At 41.3% G+C, this 27,348-nt stretch overlaps 1 protein-coding gene across 1 annotated transcript in view; it reads right to left on the reverse strand.

The window, feature by feature from the left end:
- LOC102099531 (glypican-5-like) overlaps positions 1-27,348 on the reverse strand; it is a 328,856-nt gene that overhangs the window by 246,755 nt on the left and 54,753 nt on the right. The window contains exon 3 of the mRNA XM_014258398.2: positions 2,444-3,138. Within this exon, the coding sequence (XP_014113873.2) occupies positions 2,444-3,138 (695 nt within the window). The remainder of the gene's footprint in view (positions 1-2,443; positions 3,139-27,348) is intronic.

The raw sequence follows: 27,348 nt of genomic DNA on the forward strand, positions 1-27,348 counted from the left end.
ACTGTACCTAAGCTGAACATTTCCACTTCTGCAGAAGCTGGAGAGTGCACTGCACGAGCAAAAAAGGGTCTCCAAACACTTAGGAAAGGAAAAGAGAAGGTATCTTTTCTTGGGAAAATAAAGAATCCCGTAAGAAAAACCAACAGTAAATACCTTGGGTACAAATCAAATGGCCCCAGTGTAATTGGGAATCACAGCCTGGATTCCCAGAAGCCATCTCCAGCAGGAAATCCTGAACCTGAGCATTGAACTCCTTTCCGCTTCTTCAGAGAAGAAAATACAGCTTAATTAGGCTCAATTTTCTAAATAATAGTTATCCTCTGTAACTAATCAGGAAAGATTTAAACCAGTATCAGATGAATGCTTGTTTAAATAGTGAAAAACGTTCTGTCTCCCAAATATCATCTTACTCTGCAGACAACTGAAAGGACTGAAGGTAATACACACTGAGGCAGAGTTTTTATTTTCAAACCTCCTTCACCGTCCTACTGAGCAGCCCCTAGAACACACAACCTTCTTCTGCACATGGAGATTCTGCCAGTCACAGAAAGCAAAGATAACTTCAGGGAAAAAAGAATTAATGGAATTTCAAACACAACAGCATTTTCTGAACTTACTCCAAATGGAAGGAGGCAAATGTTTAAAGGTATTGCTAGAGAATTAAGAAGGCCCCAAATAAAATTATTTGAATAATATTTAAAGAGAATTCTGAGCCTGAAGGACACTTTAGAGAGAATTCTACTTCCAAATCACCTAAAAGCAATACACTCACTGAGTTCATCCATAATTATCCAATATTCACCTGGATCATGAATTTTACCCCTCAGTAAGCTAAGCAAGTGCATGGTAATTATAAGGCTGATAAAGGCAATGCAGAGTTATGTTTTAGCATTCTGTCCATGTAATCAACAATGAAGCTCTATAATGATTTTAGAGGTATCCATCTATAGTCAGATAAAACCAATATACAATAGTATAATAATATAATTAATAATTATAATTAATATAATATTATAATAGTAATAGTGTGCTGTGATTTCTGGTTCCCTTTTATAAAAAACTCATATAAAAACAACTTTTGGGAGAAAACAGGGGCAGATGCAGGAGCATTGTTCATGGCATGTTCTAAGTTTAACACTCCTGCAGGGGGCACATTGTGACACCACCAACTAGACTTTAGCACAACGCAGAGCTGCAGCACATGCAGGCTCCAGAGCCCACTGTCCACTACTCCAGAACCTGAAAAAACTTCTCAGAGGTTTTCCATGTTTCTCTTTGGATGTCAGATGAACTAGCAAGTCTGCCATTCATGAGAAAGACAGGAAAATTGTGGCAATAGGAACTGAGTTTTAGCTAAAATATCAAGTGAAATTCTATTAGATTACAAAAAGTGGTTGGGGTTTTTTTTATAATTTATGTATGACACTGACCAATCATGGCTCTGTCAGGTGTTCTACAGTGAAGGGAGCTGCAGTATCAGGGATTTTGGAAGGCTGCAAACGCAGTAGCATTTTTCTCCTATAAAAAACCTTGATTTTTTTAGAAAGACAGAAATTACATATCTAAATTTGTGCATTTCCATCTCTGTTTTCTCCAAGAATTCCTTTACTTTCAAGACAGGCCGATCTATCTGCATTTTTTCATATTAGTCTCTATACCCTACTTAAGGCCACACTGCTACATTTTTTTCCACTGACAGTTGTATTAACTTCATACAGATGTAGTCAGCTGCATCATTAATCATTTCAGTAATTTCTAGCCTAATCTTCAACACCTTGAGAGAACACCTGCCAGTCATATGCTGCTATAATTTATGTGACAGTTCTACCATCCTAGTTCTTTCCCCTTAATCTACACCACTCACAAAGCTGTTTCCACTTCAAGCGTATTTTTATCCTTTACTTATGTAAATGCTGCCAAATAAGTTTGGATTTTTTCACAACTTCTGTATGATAGGTGTACTTATTACAAACCTGCACTACCTTCCTGACGTCTGGGTCAACACAAAAGTAAAGGGACTGTAAAAGTGTGAAAGTTAATTCTTTTGCCTTTATTTAAAAGCTCACTTTTCTAGCCCCTTATAACAAATCCTGCGGGATGCCCCCACATGTTCCCATGACATGCCACGATAACACTTCATAGATACCTGGTATCACAGACCCCAAATTTTTGTGTAGAGAACTGTGCAGACAAGGCAGAGCCCTCTGCTTTACCAGGCTCCTTCTAAAGAAACAAATCCCCCCATCTCTTTAATTTCAAAGCAGACTCCACTGAACCCCATCATAATTGTCTGTAAAGTCTGCATGGATTATTAAACATGGATTATTGAAGATCTAGTTAAAGACTAAAAACTGCTGCAAAGACAACACCAACTTGTTTAAATGTTTATCCACCGAAGGAGGAAATTGCTGGATGGGAGTAGCAAATAATTTGAGACACTTACCGTAGCAGAGAGCTGCGGCCCGTTCAGCTGCGCGTGCAGGATGGCCTCGTTGATGGAGCTCCAGATCCCCGACAGAGCAATCTCCAGCTCGTGGGAGGCTGCCATTTCATTAGTCAGATATTCCAGCGTGGAGATGAACTCCCTCCACTGTGCATCCAGCTCTGCCACGCTGGCCAGGCAGCCCCTCATGACATTGAGACAATATCCCACACAGGGCCTGATGAGCGTCAGGCCCTGGCAGTGCGGGCAGTACTGCATCTTCACCAGGGCTCTGCTGCACTCCTTGCTCACAGCGGCGTGCTCAGTAGTATTTATCACTTCAATGCCCAGGCTCAGGGCCTGGCTCAGCATCCTGCTGGCCCAAAGAGATTTTGACAGCTCTGTAACCATGTTTTTAGAATAGTGTCCAAAAGGATTTATGTCTTGCCTTGTAAGCCGCAGACACTCCGTATAGTCCTCTGACAGATCTGTAATTCCTGGGTTTATTAGCCGGCTGTACACCAGAGGAAAGAGACTGTCAAAGAACCGCAGTACTGCACTTTCCACTGTGGTCTCTGCGCCCAGAATGTAGAGAGAGATGTCTGTAAAAAGCTCCTTAACAGGCTCTGCTGCTTCTTTTGCCATAGGTCTGTAAGCTGTCTCAAACAGGGAACTCGTGCGGTTTTCAGCAAAGCGAAGCAAAGACTCAAACGCCTCTAAAAAGGGGGCAGGGGAGAGAAAGAACTTGAGGTTAATGGTAGGCACCTGAAATCTCAGTCACAGGACTAACACTGTCCTGAACAGGAACATCAATGGTTACATGGAATCTGCAATATGAATGCAATAACAGCATTACAGCTTTCAGCAGTAATTGTGATTAAAGGGACCCAAAATATTGCCTGTGCATAACAAAGGCAACACGTAACACAACTGTTTTTTCTTTAAAAAGGTGACTTTGTTCACACTATCCAGACCTTGAGCCACCAAGGACCCGCACAGGTTCCAGGCAAGGGCCGGAGCACAGTCCAGGGCTGCGTAAGATGGTTTTTAGAACTCTGCATTTGGGCAGTTCAGCTGGGTACACTTCCAAAGCATCCCTCAGCTCAACTGTGAGGCAACTGAATACAAACAGAAGCTGAAGGTTTTGTTTCACAGTGCTTGAGTAGGTGGCTGAGAGACACTTCCTGCAAAGTACAACTCCAAGATGAAGGAAAAGATGCCGTGTGAATAAATCCTCTCCCCGTTAACATCTGCCATGTCTGGACACCAGTCAGTGGCTGGGGAGGACCTGACATTATGTCCACTATGACCCAAAACCAAAGTGAAATAAATGAGGAAAACATTATCTCCTTTAACTACACCATTTGAGTGGCCTAATTAAAAATAGTATTTAAGGAGTTCCACAGCTAACACATTCCAAATGGCTCATGGCAAGTGTTATACACCCAAACCACTCATTGGGGTGCTACAATTCATGGATGGGGCAAGGAAGGGATCAGTTTTCCAGATTATTTTTAATGACACAGAAGACAGTAATCCACACCATTCCCACTGCTTTCTTTGGAAGCTCTCCAACAAAAAGCCTCTGACATAAATGATCCTTGCGCTCCTCTGGGTGGCAAGCAGTTCCAGTCGAGGCAGGAGATCTGTCACTCCGTACCTCCCGAGGCCTGGCCAGATAATGGGGTTTTGGTCTAATCCTCCCCTCCATTCATGGGAACACGGCTGTGTGATTCCCTGCTCGGCAGCACAGCCTGGAGATCAGCCCCACAAAGGAGCAGATACAATACACAGCTCCAGATTAGCATGACTGGCAGAATTCTGCAGCAAAACCCATGCCGTGCCTTCCCCAGGACAGCTCCCTGGGCAGCTGACCTGCCTGAAATGATAAGCATTACAATCCCTTTCACCACAAAGTGGGCTTTAACTAAACAGATAACACATCTCACTGGACATTAACCATCGGTATTTTGCACACACAACCTGCAGAAAAATCACTTCAGCACTCGCACTGGCAATACAGCAACTAATAAAATCCTAGAAATTAAGGAACCAGATACGCTTGAGCTGAAAAAGACAACAGTAAGTTCTTGGCAGAGAAACACCTTGACAAGTTTCAGAATGAAGAAGACTTGCAGAGCTGACAATAATTCTGAAAACTGGATCCAGGATAGAAATCCTGACAAAACTTAAACTGTAGTGCAGCTTGTTGTGTGCTGCTGCTGCATGCTATTAAAAGGGGTTTTTGTTTGCCACAACACCTGTGTTTATTTCTAAACAAAACCAAAACATCATTTTTATCATACTAAAAATTCAATAGAAATATTACAAAACATAAAATCAGGTGTTTAAGTTTCCTCCCTATGCATGGTCCCTTACAGATATTCAGCTTATCATTAAATTATGGGAGCAAGGACTATTGTCTACAATGCCATCAATCTTACACTCTTCCTTTACCTTCCTTATCCATAAAGACACAACTGCAGGCATTGCTCTCCTTACCTGAAAACTGAATGAAATTCATTTATGGATGTGCTAGTGTCACTATTTTCCTGAGAAAATAAAAGCCCCAGTGAAACATATGAGCAAAACATCTACTGACAGCATACATCCCAAAAAAACACATTTCATCAAATTCCTGGGGTACTAGGTTGCAGGCCAGAAACCACGTAGCATTTAATTTTCAAACCTCTTAACTGTGAAAATTCTGCATTCTGTTAAATAATTATTCTGAGACAAGTATGAAATTACGATATGTAATACTGACATTTATTTTTCACTGCATAAGGGAAAAATTCTGATGGCAAATAGCTTCATTCCTCCTGCAGAAATAGCCCTCACACCCTCACATGGCACAAAAACACTGCTGGTGATTACGGATGTGCTGCAAAGCCCTGCAAGGCATCATGTGCTCCCTTATAACCACTGGGCAGACACAAAGTGTGACTCGTGCCTGCAGACAATTACATTTCAGAAGGAAAATATGCAGGTCCTTTTTCATTGTTAAGGCATTAGGAGATGTTTGAGACAATCAAATTACTGTTCTTAGACCTTTAAGTCAGAAATAAAGGGGCTTCAAGCAGTCAAATGATGTGGCAACAATGGACAGCTTGAGTTGTGGCTGTACAGAGCAGCAGCCGCTGAAGTGATTAATTATGAGCATTTAATTTTGTGCTTTGTGTGGTACTTTGTACAAAGTTTCCAAACCCCAAGGGAAGTTTACCACTATTTGCAAGACCAGTTTCTCATCTGTACTGTCAAATACAGCAAACTTCAGACAGTTATGAACTCACAAAAAGCTGAATTCTAAACCTAGAGTTACACTGGGAGAATTATTTGATCATCTTTCACTGCCTTTGGCTTCAACACAACCCTACCAGCAGCATGGCATATACTGCAAATATATAGATCCTGAAGAGAAATAAGCCTTAGCTGAAATAATCCAGCATTTGATGAAGACATCAAATTTAGAGGTTTTTTGTCTTCCACTAGTGAAAACAAATAGGAAACTGGAGAGCAAGCTTTGTTCTCATGCTCCTGGGAAGTCCCTTTTTGATTTAACACTACAGGAAAAGTGAAACAACAGTTAGTTTTGAATTCTGAACACCCACTCTGGGGACTGCTTAATGAAAATCAGGCAGCATCACCTTCCAAGGGAAGAATTTTGTTCCAGCATTTCATCATGTGCTCACCAAACACTTGACCCCAGCACTGATGTGTCTGGACACTCCAACACAGCTGATCAAACCCAGCTCACCTCTGGAAACTTCCACCTGACCTGCTGGGTTATGGGATGAGCTGCTGAGGACAGCCCAGTTTGACAAGATGCCACGCTGGGTGTGCTGCTCCTGCAGCTAAAGCATCGACGTGCTGTGCCTCCAGCCTGCTCCCCAGCCCTCCCACGCACTAAAACTGCATTGTGCTCAGCCTCACACACACACACAGGTGGAAAAACATTGCTTTGCATGTACAGCAGTCTTGCCTATTCATCCTGAGCATGGTTTGCAGCAAGAGCTCCCTTCTGACAGAAACACCTCCACCCTGACTCAGAGGACATCTCCCTTCCCGTCAGCCAGCAGCTACACCTCAAATTCCTCATGCACTGAGAATCACAAAGGTCCTGACTTATCCCCCACCAGCTTTTGCACTGTAACGTCCTGACTTCTTCAGTGGGATTTGATCCTGATTTAAATCCACTGTGTGTCACAAAATGCAGCAAGAATGGGAGCGCTTCTGCTAAAGAATAATGCTACAGGGAGAAAGAGATGTAGGAGGAATGTGTCAATCTGCTCAGTGCTGGTGTAGCAGCATTTCCCAAGCATCTCCTCTCTTTTCCCACCACCTGGGGGTCTATTTGGGGAAAACCAGGTAGATATTAAGTTTCTCATGTCACATAAACACTGCATTCACCAACTTGCATGACCTCCCTTCAGCAGGAATAGCTGCTTGAGTTTTTTCACTGCTGCCACCTCTATTTTAGTCTGAACAAGTGCAAAAACTCACCGAGTTTGTGTCCAGGCCACTACCTCTTCCCCTGCAGCCTTATCCTCCAGACAAGAACCACACATGAATTTTCCACTCTTTCTGCCACAGAAATCTTTCTGGGTGTGTTTATTTTGTCTGAGACAAATGCAACCCAAGCTCAAGGAAAGACGTGAGCAGAGGACTCAGTGAAGTGCACAGGGCTGGTGTCAGAGACTGCATTCAGGGCTGCCTTCATCTCATGAGCCCTGGATTTCTTACAGTACATGGAAGGCAGCAGATGTGCTCTCAGGGAACACACATGGATAGGAGTTTTCCAAGAAAATCCGAACTGACACAAAATAGCCATGCTTAGAGCAGGTTCATTTGCTTTCCTCACTCCTGCAAGACCTTCACAAGCTACTGAGATCCTTATTCTGTGAGCAGCTGTGGGGTTCAGGTGGAGAGCATTAGGCAAGGTTGAGCAACCTCCAGCGTGCTGGGTTATGATTCAGCCCAGACCTACATTCTTTTCTTTCCAGAGATCCAACACAGGAATATTAGCATGGAAACAATTTCACCAAAACAAAGACAACCTGAACAGTCCATACCTCTGCTCACAGAGGATTATGTCTGCCCCAAAGTAGCTGAGGCTCAGATATTAAAGCCTGAACCCCCTTGTCTTCAAAAACCAGAATCACTCACTGCAAACCCTGACATGAAAGAGAAGTTACTGCCACTGCCACCAGACTTCTGGGTGCCACTCCAAGCTGGCACCTTGCCCACAGAACCCAGCAGGTAAGACCACCCTGGTCTCCAAGGAATCAGTGATTCCTCTGCAGCAACTGACTGCCTGCTGGAATTCCATTTAAAAAATCTAAAAACTCTTGAAAAAAAAGAAAAAAAGGAAACCGTTGTATTATAAACATGACAAAAAGATTTAACAATGCTCAAAACCCAAAACTATCTGTACAGAATCTATACAGAAATAACATCTGTGTACATTTTAGATTTTTACTGTAATCATGAAAGAAGAATGACAAATTTAAGTAGCTCCATTATTTGCTTGGTCTCTCAGGACCACACTAATATTTGGCTCCTTTCCTTTCAACATCTTGCATTTATTACAGGGTTACAGAATGAATGAAAGCTACACTCGGTTGAACAATGGCTTCCTTTTCATGCTTTTGCATCCATTAAGATTTCTGCATCTTTGCAGCTTACCAAAATAAAGGAAAACATATTAATATTTTGCAGCAGTAGATTTTAAGTACAAACTGTTTGCAATGTACTACAGGGAGACCAATGTACAAAGCAGAAAAATCACACCCAGACAAACTTCTACATGGTACACAAATGATAAAATCTATCGCTCTGATTTTTGGGTGTACAATGATCTCTAAACATGTTGAAAAGAAAATTAACAAAGAGTGCTTAAAAACCATCATTAAACAAGATGACAAGCAGTTGGGTCTGGATTTTTTTCAGATTACTTTAATAAAGGATGTGCAAAGGAAATTGTACCATGTTTGCAAAGACAGAACTCCAAATCCATTCATTCATTCAACTGCTTTTATAAACAACTTCATGTAACTTTCAGCCTAATTTCAATTCTGTGACATTTTGCTAGAAGAAAAATTTCCAAGCATCCAAAGTTTCCTTATCTTCCTTATTTATCCTCCTGCAAAACACAGGGCCAAAGCTCTTAATTAACACCCTGCTTTCCCATGTGCCTTACTGGCTTTAGGATGGCAGTCTTCCTATACATAAACACAGTTGCTTTGGAAGAAGCTGATGAAAAATAACATGTCAATAAACATGTCTAATGAGAGAATGATGTCTACCACATCCTAGTTGACACATTGCTAAAACTTGCAGGAAACACAGCAACCTTGATTCCAAAAGTATTTTGGGCCAGAGAAAACGCTGGAAGTGCTCAGAATAGAATCAGGGCTGAGCAGAAGCATCTCTCGCTTCCTCCTCACCTCCTGTAGGCAGGGCCAAAACAGTTTCAAAAATAAGCAAAGTCAGTTTTGGCAAGAGGAGGGGGAAGGAAGTTTGCATTTACTCACCTTGAGAGTCTTTGGAGTTCATCATTCCTTCACAATATAGACCAGATGGGGAAAAAAGCAGCTTTCCATTAGTGTGCATAAGGACAAGGTCTTTATTTAAATCTTCCCATGAGCTTGTGTGCATTGACAACATCAGATAAATACCCTGTTGTGTACCTACTGATAGAAACTTCTGCCTAAGCTGCAAAGAACTCTGTGCCTCCTTCTCTGTTCACACCCAACAGCTATGGACACTGCTCATTAACTAGAAATACACAAGCAGAATTATTCACAGGCTACTATTGCCTCATTTAATCCACTGCTCAATTCAAAGTGTAATTCAATACTGTTTTTAACTTAAAAAAAAAACAAAAAAAAACCTTATGAAAAGTTTTAAGGGCTTTTAAAAGTTCTACAAGTGAGACTTTGGGAGCATGAGAACACTGTCCTTCCTGGCCTTTCCTCCAGTGCTGGGAGCTGGGGCAGTGGTGTGCCACAGGAAAAGCCTCAAGCAATGGGAGTGTCAGAGCAGCTGAGCCCCCACCAGAATTTGGGAATGTGGGCAAAGCCACCACACTTGGGAAAACCCATTTCCAAATGTTCTGCTGGAAGACTGATTTCCAAGAGCAGCAACAGGAAACACACCATTGAAGGACCATCTGAAAACTTTTGTCTTGGGATGAAGATTAGTCTTGCTTCTTTTATATGCACAAGTCTACTCTGGCAGCCTTGGCACAGCTTTGCAATTATATAGGAAATAACCATCCCCCTCAGACTGCTGCCCCAGGCAGCAAACCCACACCCTTTGCTCCATAACACAGCCCTAAAAGGACACTTGCTCCTTTTACTATTTCTTCTACTTTTTATGGAAGTTTAAGGAGTTTATTATGCATTCTTATACAGGGAGAAGAGGGGTGAATATGCAGCTCATTTTGGTGACACTGCTGTACACTGACTTTGGATTATTTTGGTGTTTGATTCTACCAACAACAGAAATAGCACCAGGTTTTAAAGAGAGGCTGGAGAGGCAAAAGGAAGACAGGCACTAGATGTACAAACCCAGGAGATCCTTAATAACAACAGAATGGGCCAGGAACAAACACAATCATTTGCTCTGCTCTGGTCAGTTTGCCATGAAATCACAAATAATGGTTTCTCTAGGCTGTGCTGGGGAATGTATCCAAACTGCTGGAAGTGGAAACCAGAGTGCACATATTTTTCAGACTTAATGGCCTTGGCTTCGTAATTTCTTCATAATTTACAAACCAGTAATGCTTAACAACTAATTGCAAAACTATTGGCCAAAACCAGACTAGAGACAGCTCTACACCCTGCTGCCCCAACCCAAACCTGCCCTTTTTAAGGAAAACACTACATGGAAGAGTTTCTAGAAAATAATTGTTATGTTTCACAGAATCAGTTACAGTTTGCTGCCTTGACTTCGACTGTTCACTGCATATTTCACCTTCCAACTTTTTTTGTAAGAACAATGAATGAGCTGGTAATTAAATTTAGCTGTTTATTATTTCTGTATACTCAATTTCAGTACAGTTGTACATTATTTTATACAATAATAACTTAGGGTGAAATGACTTTTTCCAAGTGAGCAGTCTCAAGCAGAAGTGAGTCAGTTGGCTGGCAGAAGGCTGGAGACCAGATGTGGAATTAACCTTTTATGACACCGCCGGGCTTCTGCTGACAGATAAATAAAGCAAGGAGTTCTCTGGGAGTATTTGTGCAATAGGAGGCTGATGGACCCCTGGCAGCACCACAGTAAGATGATCCAGGAGAGCAATAAAAGCCCTGAGGAGAATGGCTGGATGTGGCACAAAGCTGTGGCTATCGCTCTTGTTCCCCTCTCATCAAAACAGAACTCCTAAGGATGATTCATAAAATTCTTGTCTGCCAAGTTCAAACCTGTCAGTTGTCACTTAATAATATCAATTCACAGTTTTAACAGGATTTGCACCAAGATAACTGCAGAACTAACTACGGCTGTGCTTGAGCAACATCATCTGTGCCCTTCACTGGCTTCCCAAGGACGGGTAATTTATAAAGAACACTGCTCACAGTCTTTGAGGGGAAAGCCACGAGCAGTTGTGTATCTGTAGGTAAGCAGCTCCTCACACAGCTGTAACCATCTGAAGTGATTTGGAGTTTCAACAGCCAGTGGAGCAGAAACAGAGTTATCTGCTTTATTTGATCAGTCACTTACAGGGACAGTGATGACTGGAAGCCACAGCTACAGCAAGCCGCACGAAATTCCCAGGATGGATTCCAGCACAAAGCACTTGCAAAACAAGCTCTGAATGATAACTCTGTAACCATCGCTGTTTCTTTCAAGGCAGACCCACAGGAACATTAAATTAGGACTTACCTAATTAGGCTAACAAAGATTTTGCCACACAAAAAAAGCACCCAGTTTTATTTTTCCAGGCTAAACCCCAGTGTACTGTCGCAAAGATGCACCAGCAGCTGAGAAGACAACATTTTCATTATAAAATAAAGATTTCTGGTAAAAAGAAACAGCTTGAAGAGTGTTTTATTAGAAATGAACCACAGATCATCACTTCAGGGGATAAGGTAAACCTCTGGTGTCTTAGCAAGCAAACATCTTGCTGTGGGGTGGGGTGGGTTTGGATTTTTACAAATTTTAGTGTTGTTATAAAAACATAGCCCTTAAAAGTATGTTGGCCTAGCAATCCAAAACTTGCATGGCCCTAGACAGGATGAATACTGGCTCTAAAAAATGGATTGTCCTCAGTTTGGACTCTTTGGAGGAGATACCTATGGTTCCTTTGAATGAGCAGAACCGCCAGCACCAAAGGCCTGCACACCTTTTGTTCCTATTTTCAATACACAATGATTTATTCAGCTTTAACTGAACATTTCTCAAAGCTGATGGGGCTGCTACCCAAGCACCCAGTGAAGGGTGGAGCTCCAGGTACCATCAGGACATGTCTGATTGTGCGGTGAGCTGAGGGGTGACACTGCTCCTGGAGATGACACTTGTCACACACTGGCACCCAAAAATGCCACCATCACTGGGAGATGGTGCAAAACCCTTCCCTCCTTCTTCCTGGGATTCCATAGCCATTACTTTTCCACATGTTAAGCAGTTTTTCAGAGCTGAGAATCACTGCACTACACATGACAGCACAGGGGCAGTTGATAAGTGAAAATAATGCCCTTATTGCCATCTCTAGGATTACGACTTTGAGGTAATCTCCTCCCACAGACTGTGGAAGAACAAGAGGGTGTCACTTCTCCTTGGACTTCCCAAACTACTCTTATCAGAAGGACCTTTGGAATGAACTATTCAGTGTCATCAGTGTAGTTTCCAGAACTAAACCAGACTTGTGGGAGAATCTGCACATTCAAGATTGCTGTATGGGCTGGCTGGAGTTCCTGAGGCAGCACATCCTTTATCATGGCACTCCAAATGCTCCAGGCCTTTATGGAGCAAAAAATCCTCTTAACTGGAACCTGTGCCTAGGTAAGGGCGAGGAAAACACTTAAATAACAACATGTTTAAGACATACACACACACAAATATCCAGGAGCAAGCAAGTGGCCAGAAAACCCAAAATGCAACTGTGGACACAAGCTCATGTACAAGTAAAATGTGGCTGTGTAAAGATACTGCTGGTTTACACTGCCTGAGGAGAGGGACTATTCTAATAAACACTAGGCCAAAAAAAAGGCCAAAAATTGCTTCTGCAGCCTTCCTACAATTGAAAACCATAGAGAAAGTAAAAGCTGTGCCAACTGTGCCCCGTGCCAGGTACTAATACCAGGGAGAGCAGATGCCATGGCTAGAGAAAGAGAGGGCATTTAACGCTGGTGGTCTCTTGGAGCTCAGACTCTGCACAGAGACAATTGGGCTTGGCCAGGGAGCCTGCCAGGCCTGCCAAGAGCACTGCAGACAGACTGCTCTCTCTTGTGATACCTTAGGATTTTAGCTTTTATACTTTTCACATATCTGTAATCCTGCAGTTCTTTAGTGTGTAACTCCAAACTCCACACACAGTGTGAGCTGCTGCTTTCCCATTTTGCTCAGACACAGCAATTCCTCTCCAGGCCTGGCAATCAAGAACACCTCACTGCCTCAGGCCTGAGAGATGGAAACAAAAGGGAGTTGGGGCAGCAAACTTGGGGTAAATGAGTTCATTCCCTGAAGCTGGAATTGGAAGATGAACCCCCAATGTGCAAATGGACCAAACTGATAAAAGTGTGAAAACCTGTGACCCATCATCCATTTCTGGGGGCTTTATCTGCCCTAAATGTACCTGAAGGACCTTCAATAAACAGAACTGCTTTTTATTCCCTTAATTTTGTCTGGCCTCTGTTTTTGGGTAGTCCCAAAAACTTTTTGGGTGGCTTGACTTGCACAGTGGCATCAGTGACCCCCGAGGCACCGAGCACTGGAATTTACCTGTGGAGAAGTGCACAATACAAAACCTATCTTTAGAATCCAGAGGTGACCAGGGTAACCAGGACACTCTAAAACTGCACTGCAGGTTCATGTTTCCTGCAGAAACACACTTCAGAGCTGCCAGTAACTTCGGTACACAAGGAAATTGATGTATTTATTTGTATATATCTGATGTATTAAATACTGTCAAGAAAGGAAAGTAGAAAATAGTGTAAGACTTGCAGTAGTTATAAAAAAGGACCCAAAAATACACCTTATGAGTTAATCAGAAAGCAGGAAGATGCAGGAGACTTTTCATTCTTCTGGGAATCTTTTCATTAACAGAAAAGCAACAAGACAGGGGTCTCTAGAGAGAATTTTTTCGACCCTCTGATTAAGGAGTTCAATTGGCAGTAGGAAAACTAATATGTTTGTTTCATGAGGTCATGAACTATTTCATGATTTCCAGCTGAATTAGTTAGGTGGTCCATTAAGATCTATTTCTAAAAATCTAAGCAAAAAATAGCTACAAGAGACAGGATTAGTTTAACAAAGATGAAATATGGGAGGACATGGCTTATTTTTCATGTTTTTGTTTAGGTACTAGCATAGAAATACAAGAAATTATGTCCAAATTCCATTAAAGAGTAAGGTCATAAATAAGACTAAAAATGTTTTTAAAATCTAGATTAAATCTGTATTTATCAACAGCTTCAAAACTGTGTGTGGAGAGCAGCAATGATGCAGCAGTGAATCTCTCCAGCCCAGCCATGGCAGCTGGCCCTGTGCCCATGCTGAGTGTGTGTGGGCACATCCTTCAGCTGCCCAGGAACACAGCAGGGCTCTCCCAGAACCACTGGGCTGGAAGAGACCTTTAACATCATCCAGTCCAACCCAGCCCTAACACCTCAATAAACCCTGGCACCGAGTGCCACATCCAATCTGTTTTTAACACCTCCAGGGATGGTGACTCCACCACCTCCCCAGGCAGATGATTCCAGTACTTGATCAGTCTTTCAGTAAAAAACCTTTTCCAAACATCCAACCTAAATTTCTCTTGGTGCAGTTTAAGGCTGTGTCCTCTCGTTCTGACCGACCCTCACCTGAGCACAGCCGCCTTTCAGGGAGCTGCAGAGTGATAAAGTCACCTCTGAGTCTCCTTTTCTCCAGGCTGAACAACCCCAGCTGCCTCAGTCCTGCACAACCACGGTGTACTTCCCTTGTGTCCAAAAGCACAACCCCCAGAACCCTGCTGCTGCTTCTTCTGATTCTGGATTGACCAACACTGACTTCATTTTAACTTCACCCAGCCTTCTTTCTCCACGTAAGGGAAGCCTTGGCAAAGCAAACTAAGGAAAACATAAAAGCACCATAGCTAAGATTGGTGCAGAGGCTGTCTCTCACACAAGTCATCTTCTGCAAACAGTTTAATTAAGTGGCTTTTGAGTTTCTCAGGCCCTTGGACAACTCCTATCCACAAAAACCAGTGAGAGACCAGCACAAAGTATCCTCACCCAGATCTGAGCTGGAAACACCCTTTGCCACTGTGGCACAGACCAGCTGAGGGCCACTGGGCTCCTCAGCAGCTCCCCAAAAAACACTTAATTCATCTAAGATTAAAGGCAGAGGTGTTGCCCTTGGAGAAAAGACACAGGCAAACAATGCTTGAAAAACAGAAACCACTCCTGCAGCATCTATTTTTGGCTGTGTCCTCTTGTAGATTACTCTGAAGACATATTTGATACCATTAGACTGCAAGGTAATTGAAAGGACGTGTTTGCTTGGAGAATTTGACCTTGTTCATGGACTTTTGTTCCAGTCTGAACAAAGAATTTCACTAGACTATTGAAAAAAAAAAAACAGTGGACAAGACTTCCAAGACTGATTTCAATGGAGACTGAATCCAAATCACTCTCCATTTAGGAAAATATTCAGGGTGTTGCTTTTTTAAAATTTCACATGCTTACAAAACCCCACTTGATGGAAAAAATTAAAGGTGGATCAATAGCTAAAATAATCCTATAAAAACAGAACACATATTTCTTTATGGTGAATAGTTTCCCCTCAATTTATTCTCCAAATTCCTTTAAGTAAAGTGACTGGCATGTGTTCAACACATGGGTCAGAGCTGGCAGAAGTGCATATGCTGGTGATTTGATAGCTGACCAGATGTTGGTGGAGAAACAGCTCCAGCTATTCCTTGGGGAAGGCACATGAAACTTGTTAGCACTAATCAATCAGAACAACTATTTTTCTCCCCAAATTCCTTCCTCAGAAAATACACAAAGGTATGTTTTTTCCAACCACACTGGCTACAGACATTTTACAGGGCAAGTCCCCACCACACCAAAGACCAAAGCGATGAAATTTATGTGCAGAAAATTGCAGAGTCCTTGATTAAAATAAAACCACTGTGGCACTGTATTTCAACACTGCCACACATACCCAGACACCTTTCCAGATGAGCAGGGCTCACAAGATCACAGAATTTGCTTACATTCAAGAAGCTGCACAACTGCACCCTCGTGCTTATTCATGCCCTAACTTTGAGGTGAGATGACAGGCCTGTAGCTCCCTGCATCTTCCTTGTTTTCCTTTTTAAAAAAGGATTTCTCCTTTTCCAGTCAGTGGGAACTTTACCAGACTGCCAAGATATCTCTGATATGATGGATAGTGGCTTGGCCACTACATGTGCCAGCTCTCTCAGGATTAGCATCACAAAAGAGTTCAGGGCACATTTTTGTGGGAATGCATTCGTTCCCTTCTCCTACTTTCTCACATTGTATTATCAAAGTAATCATTGCATTGCTTCCTCTGCTGCTTGGGTTTATTTGGTGAATTACTGAGGGTTTTTGCTTAAACACGGGTCATTAGTGATGGGAACTCAAGTGCAGAAATATTATACTTGGAATCAAGGGACAAAGCATCCATCACATCTGTCATGCTGAAGTTTTAATATGCAATTGTTAAAACCTCTCAAATACCTTCAGCTTTTATAGTTCTGTTTAAAGTTTTGCAATCTTTGACTCAACAACTTAATGAAAAATAAAGATTGCAGATAAATCAATCTGGTAATGAAAGCAAATTAGCCATTCTGATCCAGCAGAATTCCAGTACGAATGAGTATGCTGAGATTGACTGCAGCAATAAAATGAAATGTTGTCCTGAATCACAATTCAGAGGTTCCCTTTCCAGGAGCTTCAGAGGAAGTTCAGCAAACAAGTATTCAAAACTAAAGCACCAAAAATACACTCTATATAAATGGCAGCATAAGCTTTGACAAGCTTCAGCCAAGCCAGGAGTCTCTCTTAATTCCCATGACACTCCTGGATTTTCAACAGCATGGTTTTTTTTAACACAACAAAGACAATCAGATACTTTTATTCTCTCATTAAGACAAAACATTCTCAACAGAGAGTTTCACAGTATGATCACTTGCTCTTCTATAAACTCAGCTGATTTTAATCACAGAGTGCTGTCCTAAATTTGTACAATTTACACTATATCAAGAATACTTACTACAGGGAGCAAATAGATGCTTGGCTAGAAGGCAAAGTTTAAGAAGGATTTATCTTCTTAAAATGCTTATCTTCATTTGAAGGTCACATAGAATCAAGAAAAACAAATCATTTTTTGAACCTTGCTCATTTAGGTATCACATTTCTAGCCTAGTCAGATTTAAAAAGTAAACACGAAGTTTTAAAAAGGTGGTGGTGGTGGAAGAGTAACTGTGAAATACTCTGACAGGAATTTTGTTGGGTTTGTTTCAAGGGAAATAAATGTCAAGATTCAGCTATTTTCGTGAACAAGTAATTTCTCCACTTCTTTTCTGTCTCTTTAAATTTAATAGACACCTCCCACTGTTTAAGTTCTACTCTCTGAAGCCCTAGAACTGATTGCTTATTTTAAAAGAGACCCTCTGACATGAAACTTTATCTGTGTAACCCTGGAAATGGGATCAAGCCCTTCAGAAGCACTAAAAGAAACCAAGAGAGGAACAACCACCCAACCAAAAAGGAAATTACTGGCAGGCTGAAAACAAGAGGGTAACAGATAACTCCTAAGAAATTCTGGGCCCTGAAGAAAAGCACATTTCTGCATTTCAGACCCAGTTCAAAAAACCTTACAAGGTTTATCTTAGTTCTGCAGTACTGTTCTTGATCCACAAAATCCCTACAGAACTTAAGTGCTCACTTAAGTTTTCTGCCAAGAAAGCAGGTTTGTAAAAAGGGGCCTTGAACTTTGCAAAATTATTTGAATTCTGTAATGCCATTTCTGTTCCTCTGACAAATCTCCTGCCTTCTTGTCCACAAAGGTCAGTTCATGGAAGAGCTCCCTCTTGTCTTTCAGATCAATCTTGTATAATGATACTCTTCACAAGATTATGAAAAAAGAAGTTGATTTGATTCATCTATTCTGGGAAATGTTATGAACCAGCTGCCTGTACTAGAATAAAATATTTCAGTTAGAAGGGACCTACAAGGACTACATCTAGTTCAGCTGCCTGACCAGTTTAGGGCTGACCAGGTTAAATCACCTTGATAAGAGCATTGTCCAAACACCTCTGAAATCACTGACATCCTTGGGGCACTGAGCACCCTCCAGAAAGCCCAGTCCAGGCTCTGGCCACACTCTGCTAAAGGAATGTTTCCTAATGCCCAGACTAGACCTCACCTGGCACAGCTCTCAACTAATGTTTTTGACCAAAAGTTCTCCCATCTTGTGGAAATACCATACCCTAATACATTTTTACCCCATCCTGATGGAGGGAAGCTCTGTGAGAGAGCTTCCAAGAGAGTGTCAAAGCACCCCTTAAATGAAAACTCACTCATGCTAAAAAGCCTGCACTGTAATTTAGTGAGGCACAGCTTGAGACAACACACCAAACAGTAATTCAGCAAACACACACAGAGCAAGACACAAACCATTACAATAAAAGTGGCATCAGGTGAAGGGGTTTCCAAATTTAGAGGATATGACCTTCAAGACTGGTTTTCAATCTCTTCTTCAAAGACAAGGTGTTGGAGATTTGTCACTTGGGGAATTTCAACATAATGAAGGCAGCAGAGCACTCAGCCAAGGAGAACTTCATAGGAGCCCTTAATCTGACTCTGAACACACAGAACAAATCAGTATGTGATTTCATACTTACGAAATCTGAAGTTGTTTAATATACTTTAGGTAATGCTGGTACTTCAAGCAGGTTCAGGAACATTATAAATTTCTCAAAAATACCTGAGCATTTGTTTCCCAAGCCATCCTGACCACACAGACAGAGAACAAAAGCCAAGCAGTCTGTCCCACTGGCCAAGACAAACATCCATCTATGTCTTCTTATGCCTGGTATTACACTGGGCCCTTAAGGGATGCAAAAATGTACGCCCACTGCTCCTCAAAATCTGACATTTGATTTCATTGAAAGCTGCTTAAATATCACAGAAATATCCAGGGAATATACAGAAATTATTTCTGGATCTGGTGGTTAACTGGGATGGGATGGGATGGCATGGACTTTTGGGACACAAAGCAGAGATGGATGCAGCCCAGGAAAGCTCCCCTCAGCTGCCTCACACAAAGCTGATGGAGCCCTGCAGTTGACAGCTCCAGGGTATAGGGCAACATGCCCAGGGGACCTGCCCAATCTTCCTGTCTTAAATATACCACAAGAATTTCTTCTTGTTTGTTTTTGTGTCTTTGACTCTTTGCTCTTCAAATTCCATTTCAGGCTCTTCAGTTTCCTTCTCACAGTGCCCACTTTGGTCTGTGCCCCTGTCTTTAGGATTCACTAGTGTTGGATTTCCAGCTTCTGACAGCTATTTCTTTTGCTCAAATAACCTCCTGAACTTTGTGTTTAAGCATATGGATTCATTTGCCTTTCTGCTCCTTTTCTCAAAGGGTGCTGTTCCTATTTGCAGTGACAGGCTGCGGGGTGCTTAAGTAGCAACTACACCTAAACTAAGATTTTAATTTCTTTACTTAATCACAGCCATATATTTAAACAATGTTCACATTGTTCTAGTAATCAAGAGGGGACCCCCAAGAATGCTGGTCATTATGTTTTCCTGTTTCTGCATTATCTACATTGGACTTCAGCTGTAAAACTACACTGTGAGTATGAGACAACCTGCAAGTTTAAATGCAAATCTTCATAAACCAGACCCACTCTCAGCTAACTGAAGCAATAAAGGTAACAAGCAATATTGGTATCTCAACCAAATACAGCAGTGGCACCTACAAAATCTGTCTCTATCACATGGATAAGCAGTGGGTTGTTTTAGCTGCATGTATTTGTGCAAAAGTTCAAATAGCTAAACTCTCCAAGTGCCCTAGGCTCTGAAATGCACAGCATCTCTGGAAATAGTGCTCATTAAAACTTCTGGCCAAGGTTTGCCATCAAGATCTTACAAGTTTGCATGTAAGTGACAAACACAACTTGAAAAAACTTTCCATTTCTTGAGATGCTGGCAGACATCTCAGCCCAGAGTTCTTAGGCATCTGGGACTTTCTTTCCATTTCAACTAACCTGACAGCACAAAGTTAAAAATTAATTAGAGACTGATTTCATCGCTACAAAAAACATCTCATTTCAGCAGGGCAACTCTGAGAGGAAAGTCCTCCATCAACAGAAAGTATTGAAATTTGTCCCCCACCACTCCATGGTTGGTTTCAGGGGTCTACCTCAATCAATCACTTCACCCATAGATTAATGACAAAAGTAAATTGCAATATATCATCCCTCTCACATCTTCAGTATCCTCCATGGATTTGCCTCCTTCAGTCTCTATGAATTAATCCCCTCCACTTTTGCAGACCATCCATCATGCTCTTTCCCACTCTGACTCCCTATTTCCTTATACCACAGACTTCTCTGTTGCAGTCAAATTTTGGAGCTTTCTTACCTCTGCTAATTCCTATGTCCAGAGGATTCTTCCTACACCAGATGACCTCCACAAGTCTTTTCCTAACAGAATTTTGTCACTTCACATTCCTTTGTGTTCAGCTACTGAACAACACCAGAAGTTACACATACAATAAAAAGCAGTAAATTCACATTGCTTACCCAGCTGAGCTGTACAGCTGCAAATAGGCTGAAATGCATTTACTGGGGATTAAAGCTTTTATATGAAACTTGTAAATAAATACAAATGTAATTTACCATGCTATCTTTTAAGTGTGCATTTGCTTTAGAAAGCACTTTGGAATATATTGATCAGCACATAAAATAACTATATCATGCAAAAAGACTGAAATAAAGATCTTCAAGATGCAAATAGCAAGATTTCATTTATATCAACATTATATTTTTTTACCATCAAGGAACAATATTTAATAGATCTTTTGTAATTTTACTGAACAAAAATGCACTGCCTATTTCAGTCTCCCTTATGTAGTAAAATGTAGGAGGGAAGGGCAGCACAGTTACAGTGAAGACAAAGATATAAAGGCATGAAATCCTGTCCACTTTATAGCTATCTCTGAAAAAAAAAAAGATTTTTCCACAACTTGGTGTTGTAGAAACATAAAAAACAAATGGAGCTGCCTGCTAAACACAAGCATGACAAAGCTCTACAGCGAGTAATAAAGACTTCCCACATTGCAGCAGAGAGAGGAAGGAGTTCCCATTGAAAGACTGTCACACCTATCAACAAACACAAAATATCTGTGCAGCCTGGCTCCCATGGAACAGAGCCAGGCAAGGCCTTGGTGGCCCAGGAGGGGAGCAGGTAAAGATAAAGCTGAAATTTTCCCAGGTAAAGGTGGAATTGCTGCTGCTCAGGGACACTTCTGCAAGCACAGAGCAGCACCAGCACCCTGCACTGCCCCAACATCCGAGCAGCTCACTGGGACATTTGCTGCCTGATGCACCTGCAACACCGAGGAGAAACTTCTCAGGAATTCTGGAATGGACATGTGAACAAAAATCATTGAAAACTGCTTAGAAAAAACAATTCTGCTGTTATTAATGAATTGTTAAGATTATTAATGCTACATGGAATTTATACACGAGAAAAATCTTTTTCAACATTACAAATTACTGCTCTGGCTTTATCCAGCCATCAGCCTACATATTTTACACACTGCACAGTTGTCACTGTCGGACACAAAATGATTCACACAGATGCAGCTCGAAGTGTGATGAAAGAACAAGAAATTTTATTTGTTCTTTCAGTAGTTATAGGTTTTTGATAACAACCAGGGATTGGATGGTCAGGTTAACACCTTCCCAACCACACTGGTTGTGAGAGATGTCCATCAAAAGGCAAATCTTTTTGATTTGTAGAAATCAATGTATAAATATTATATATATTTATATATATAAATATAAATATCTATATATTTATATATAGATATAAATAAATAGAATGTATAAACACCTATGTTTATAGTTACTTTCCTAGGAAAGTGGCTAGAAATTATGAAAACAATATCAAAAGGCCTGATTCTCAGGGTGACACACAGTAATTTCACAGTCTTAACTAGTGACCAATTATAACTGTTTTCAGGAAGATCGAGGACATCTAACTGTGAGTGTACCAGTGACAGGGGGAAGCAGGGTGTCTAAGACAGTGTTTCTGTGGGTCTTTCTAGAAGCTTCCCACCATGGACTGTCTCCCTTCTGCCAGGAGCCACTTTGCAGTGAGGTTTTCCTGGGAAAAAAAAAAACAATCAAAACATTTTCTGTCAAGTCAGTGGGTAACATTCTCCCCTTTTTTCTGAGGACAGACCAGCTGCTGAATACAGATTTCTATATTAAAAAGAAAAAGAAAGAAAAAAAAAAAAAAAAAAAAGGAAAAGGAACACAAACCACCACCGACAGAAAACTCACCACACCATCCCACACACCAGTAAAAGAACAAAGCTTCAACTTTTTTGAAGCACTGAGTTCAGCGATCCCTGAAATCAGAGGCTGGCATATCATTCCTCCAGACATTTCCTCCTCCTCTTTTAAGTCAAAATTGAAGAGTTACAGATTTGTCCAGATTTTCCCCTCACATCCCTCAGGCCTAGCAGGCACTCTCTGAGCTGCTGAGAAGCGCTGATGTGTTGCAGCTCCGAGCTCCACGCTCGTGCCCCGAGCTGCATCCCTGCGCTGGGTGCAGTAATGCAGGGAACACTGCATTGCTGCTGCTCTGCTGGGCACAGGGGCTGCATCTGCCAAAAAGCATCAGACATCTCTAAAGCCACTGCTGTGCAACTGGCCTAGACATCTGTAATAAATGACATTTCCCAAAATATTCAGGAATCCAGCAACAGGACATTTGTTTGGAAACAGGAGCAGAGTAATGTTAACTTGGAGCCCCAGAGTTCAAATATTATTGTAATTGTCAGGAGCTGATAAGAAAGCATAAATGGCTTTGGGAGGAAAATATGGTAGTACCTTTAAAAATTCTTTTTTGGTTTTTTTTTCCCTTTTGATGCATTCCTTAAAATCTTCACTCAAAACCCACTAAACTAAACTCATCTTCTGATGATAACTAAATTGATACACCAGGCATTTTTTCCTGCTTTGCTGAAAAAAAAAGGTTTTTTTCAAGAATACGGAAATAGTGGCAAAATATGAACTGTTATATAGAAAACATTCTAAAAGAAAAGAGAAGAAAGCATCAGTATGGAACAAGCTATCACCTAAAATCAACTGATTAGAAATGTTTGTCTCCTCAAAGAACAAAATCTGATACAGGAATAAGGTCACAGATCCTTTCACGTTATCCAGGGCCAAGCAACTCTACCAAAAGCAGCAGATATCCACTCAGGGAGCATTCCCAGAGATTCCAGTATGGCCACATCTGCTCTTGATTGACTGGAAATCTGACTCCAACAGCACTAAGGAAAGATGTTTTTTGAGGGCAAGTGTGAAATTCCTATCTGGCCACAGTGAATGCAAGGGAGCGTTTTATGAGGTTATCTGTGCTGGCACAAAGCAAAGCCTGCAGAGCTCTTCCCCCATCACTGATTTGACACATTTCCATTATCCATCTGTACTTCCTTGGATACACAAGTTATACCTTGAGGTCAACATTTCTTTAAAACTCGTGTAAAACACATCTTTTTCATCTCTGTTCAGGTTCCCACTGCTGTGGAGCAAAATCCCTCACACTCAATGCTGATTGTCTTATGCACAAAGTTAATCAACAACTTCTGAGTTTACAGTGTTTGCTCACTATAAACACCTATATTATACAGTCCCAAACCACAGCATTAAAAAGCAATCTTAATCAAGGAATTAAGAAATTAGGAGTTGCTTAAGAAATTAAGCAATCTTAATTTATTTATAGTTAGCCTTATTGAGCCCAAGAGAGTACCCACATGCACACAACTGAATGTGTTTGTGAGCCCCACCTTGGTTTGGACTGAACAGCATGGACTTAAGATATAAAATCTGAGGTCAGTTTCTCCTTAAATGCTTCCAAAAATTGTGTCATTTAACTGGAATTCGCTACTGTACAGATATGAAACTGTACTCTGAGTTTTCCTTTATTTTTTCTGCAGCCTTACTCCCCTACCACCAGGTTCCTGACACGTGAGATATTTCTCAACTGACAGGCTAGCAATTAACCTGCTGCCACAAAAGAATAACAGAGTAAAACAAAATGTGGAAAATGAAAGATTCATCATAGGTATCACAGAGAAATCTAGAAACAGCATCGCTTCAATTAAGGTTCTTTTCCCTATGGTCATATAGTTTCTCCTGTACAAATCCACTGTTGTTCAGTTATTACTTCAATCTCAGGATTTAATTTCCTCCCCAGCACTTGAGATGCAAGCAGGAAGGAAAGCAGAGAATGAAAAATTGAAATCAAAGTCACTACACAGATCTTGTACTTCACCTTAGTTGATAAACCAGGAGCAGCAAAAGGTTCAGCTCCTTTCCTCCCAATGCCAAGTGAAACTGAGCCAGCTTTAAAATCCCACACACTTTTTTCCTCCTCAGAAAACCGAGTGGCTGGTGTTGGCTTTTGTTTGACTATTTCAATTTCTCACTAACATTTCTGCCTCCTCATTGACAAAGCTCAAAACATTCAGCAGAAGTTATTTTGGCTTTGCAAACATTCATAAACATCTTCAGCAGAAAAAGACACTTTCACATGTTGATTCAAATGCCACTGCGTTCATTGGAAAATATTTTGACAAAAAACCTTAAGGCAATTTATCACTTCTCTTGCACACTCCTATTTCTGGAAGTGACTGCTGTCTACAGGAGCCTGCCATCCAAGCAGCACAAATGTCATGGTACCAGCAAGGAGCATCCACTCCTGGATCCAGCCCTGTGCTCCTGCCTGAGCTGGGAACTTCACAGCAGCTGCTCCAAGCCTCTCCCAACCATTTATCCCAAGGACCAGCCCCAGGCAGGATGGTGCACACTGGCTGTGGGCTGTTTGTTTTCACCCCACTTACCTTTCACCATTACACTTCACAAATTGTACCAGCAAATAAAAATCGTCTAAGACATTCCCAATAAACATCTCTCTGCACAAATATTTTTTTAAAAAAAAACACCAATAGTTAAAAACTGTTAAATGATGGGCTAAAAGTCATGAAACCAGTCTGAGAAATGCCATAAAAATACATACTTATATATGCAAGTTGAAATTCCTTTGTGAAAATAGCTGGCTTCCACTGCACCACCTGAGAGCTTTAAAGCACTGACTATCCAAATGACTAACTAGGGAATCTGAAGTTGTAACTCTAGGCTGTCTCTCTTGAATATAAGAAATACATACCTGCTTGAGTGAAACAAACCTGGCTTATTTAGCCTGAACACAATCATTTTATTGCAGACAGAACAGGCACCAACACAGGGACTACCCCCATGGACAAGGGGTAAAGCACACACAAACTCCAGACAATACAGGAGACCCAGGAGCCACAGCACAGCCCCCAGAACAATAAATCCTGACCAGAAATGAGATCTTTGAATGGCCCTAATGATGCAGCTGTCAGATTATACCAGCAACAGACACTGGATTAAACTCTTGGTCCCATCCTGTCCCCTGCTCTTGCGTAGAAAATCTGACACAGGAGGCAGGTAAAGCTCTCTCCAGCACAGAAAACGTGTTCCAGGAATGGGATGTGATTTCTACCCCTTAGAACAGCACAAATGGAAATCCCCCAGACATATCTGTCTACAGGAGGAGTTTCTACAGATCCACAGAACACTGGAAAGAGAGCAAGAGAGGAGAACTGATGAACCCATTTCAGGAGTCCAAAAGCTTAAATAAGAAAAAGTCTATTACCAGATGCCTTCATGTTCACTATTCAAAAACTTACACCTGCACTAGAGAATTCTCAGGAGTGAGAGAAGCTTAAAAATTACCAAGTTAATGAGACACAACTGCCATTTACAAGCTTCAACTAATCCCAGAGGTTTAATCCCAGTGGTGCTCAGTCAGGTTTTACTTAATGCACAGCCAGTCATTCAATCCCAACTGAAATGAGTCAAGCTGCTGTGAATGACGATTGAGTAAAAGCAGAGTTATGACTTAAAGAATTGGTCCCAGGATGTCAATTCACTGTCATGAAAATGAAAACTGTGCCCTGTATGCACACAATGCCTCCTGGTACTACTGGGAATTACTTGCTGTTGAACAGGCACAAAAATTAAGGATTTTTTTGTTTGTTTGTTTTTAATTTATTTTTAGGCTATGATGAAAATCCCATTAGGGAAATTACCTTTGCAAAACTACAAGTAGACAGTACCTCAAAGCAAGCTACCAAATGTTTCCACATTTAGGGTCACAGGACTCTGAGAAGAAACCAGCACGCTTCAAAACATTGCCGCGTTAACTTTTCCTGACAAAACACGCTGGACATTTCCAGGAATTTTACCCACTGAGTTCATAACCTTGGAGACCGAGGTCTACAGCAATGATGAATCCAGGAACAACGATAAGGGCCTGCACACCAAGGGGAAAACAAGAAAGAAGTCAGGGAAACTCAGGGCACACCAAGCCAAGAATCTGGCAGAGGAAGCCTACACAGAACCACCTGATCCAGGGGGAGGAGAAGAGGGCTCCACAGCACAGCCCTGGAGGAAAGGGCTTAACCAAATCCAAAAATACAGCTTTACTACCCAAGAGACTAGAGAAGATGCTCTGAAGTATTGAGATTTACAAGCATTCCCAACTGAAATACTAATATTTCATTAACTGGTGTGTTTTTCACACTACAGAACTAGACTGAATTTGGGTGCCAGCGTAACTTCTAAGCACCCTCAACAGAAGAAGAATTATCTCAGAGAAAGAATCATCATTTTGGGAGAATTATTTCCCAAAAGAGCTTCAATTCTCATGAAAGTACATAAAGATTTCACTGATATTTTTCAAAAGCACATCTTCTATAATTTTCATGGTTTCTTGTTAGAGAAAGCTCAGCTGATACTTTGAAATGGTAACTAAAAGGTTATGTTCTAATAAAGGAGAATACTGTCCATCTGTTACAGATGTAAGAAGGGCCAGTTAGAAGAACAATATCTAATTTGATCAACCTCAGCTGGCCAGGTTAATCCATGAATGGGTCCAAACAAATATATAATCTTTCCTAATCACTGCTTGGTTAGCTGGACTAATCCAATTGGATGTATATAATGTTCACCATATTTATTTCAAGTATTCCACCCTTCTCCTTCCCCTTTCTTTACAAGCTATATTAAATTACTTTAAGGCTTTGCAAGGTTTTGGAATTTTATTATAAAACCAGAGAAGCAACCTAGTGAGTAAATTATTTCACAAAATATAATTCTTTGGGCAAAAAATGCTCATTCCCTCCTTGGTCCTCCATGAAAAATGGTAAACCATCATTTTTGAAAACAACAATCATTCTGGTGTAAGAGACCTGGCAATGTTTGCTGACTTTAATTTTGCATCAAAAGGTATCTGAGAAACAGGAGGCAACTGCACTTTATCATGTCTCCCAGCTAGAGATTTTTAGCACTGCCCAAGAGGCATCCTCACATTACCTACTGATACTTGCTGGGCACCTCCTCAGACCAGATGGTTCCT

The sequence above is a fragment of the Pseudopodoces humilis genome, chromosome 11 (genome assembly GCF_049639895.1).
Source record: "Pseudopodoces humilis isolate 2021_Gansu_Grassland_sample_001 chromosome 11, ASM4963989v1, whole genome shotgun sequence".
Taxonomy (NCBI): Eukaryota; Metazoa; Chordata; class Aves; order Passeriformes; family Paridae; genus Pseudopodoces; species Pseudopodoces humilis.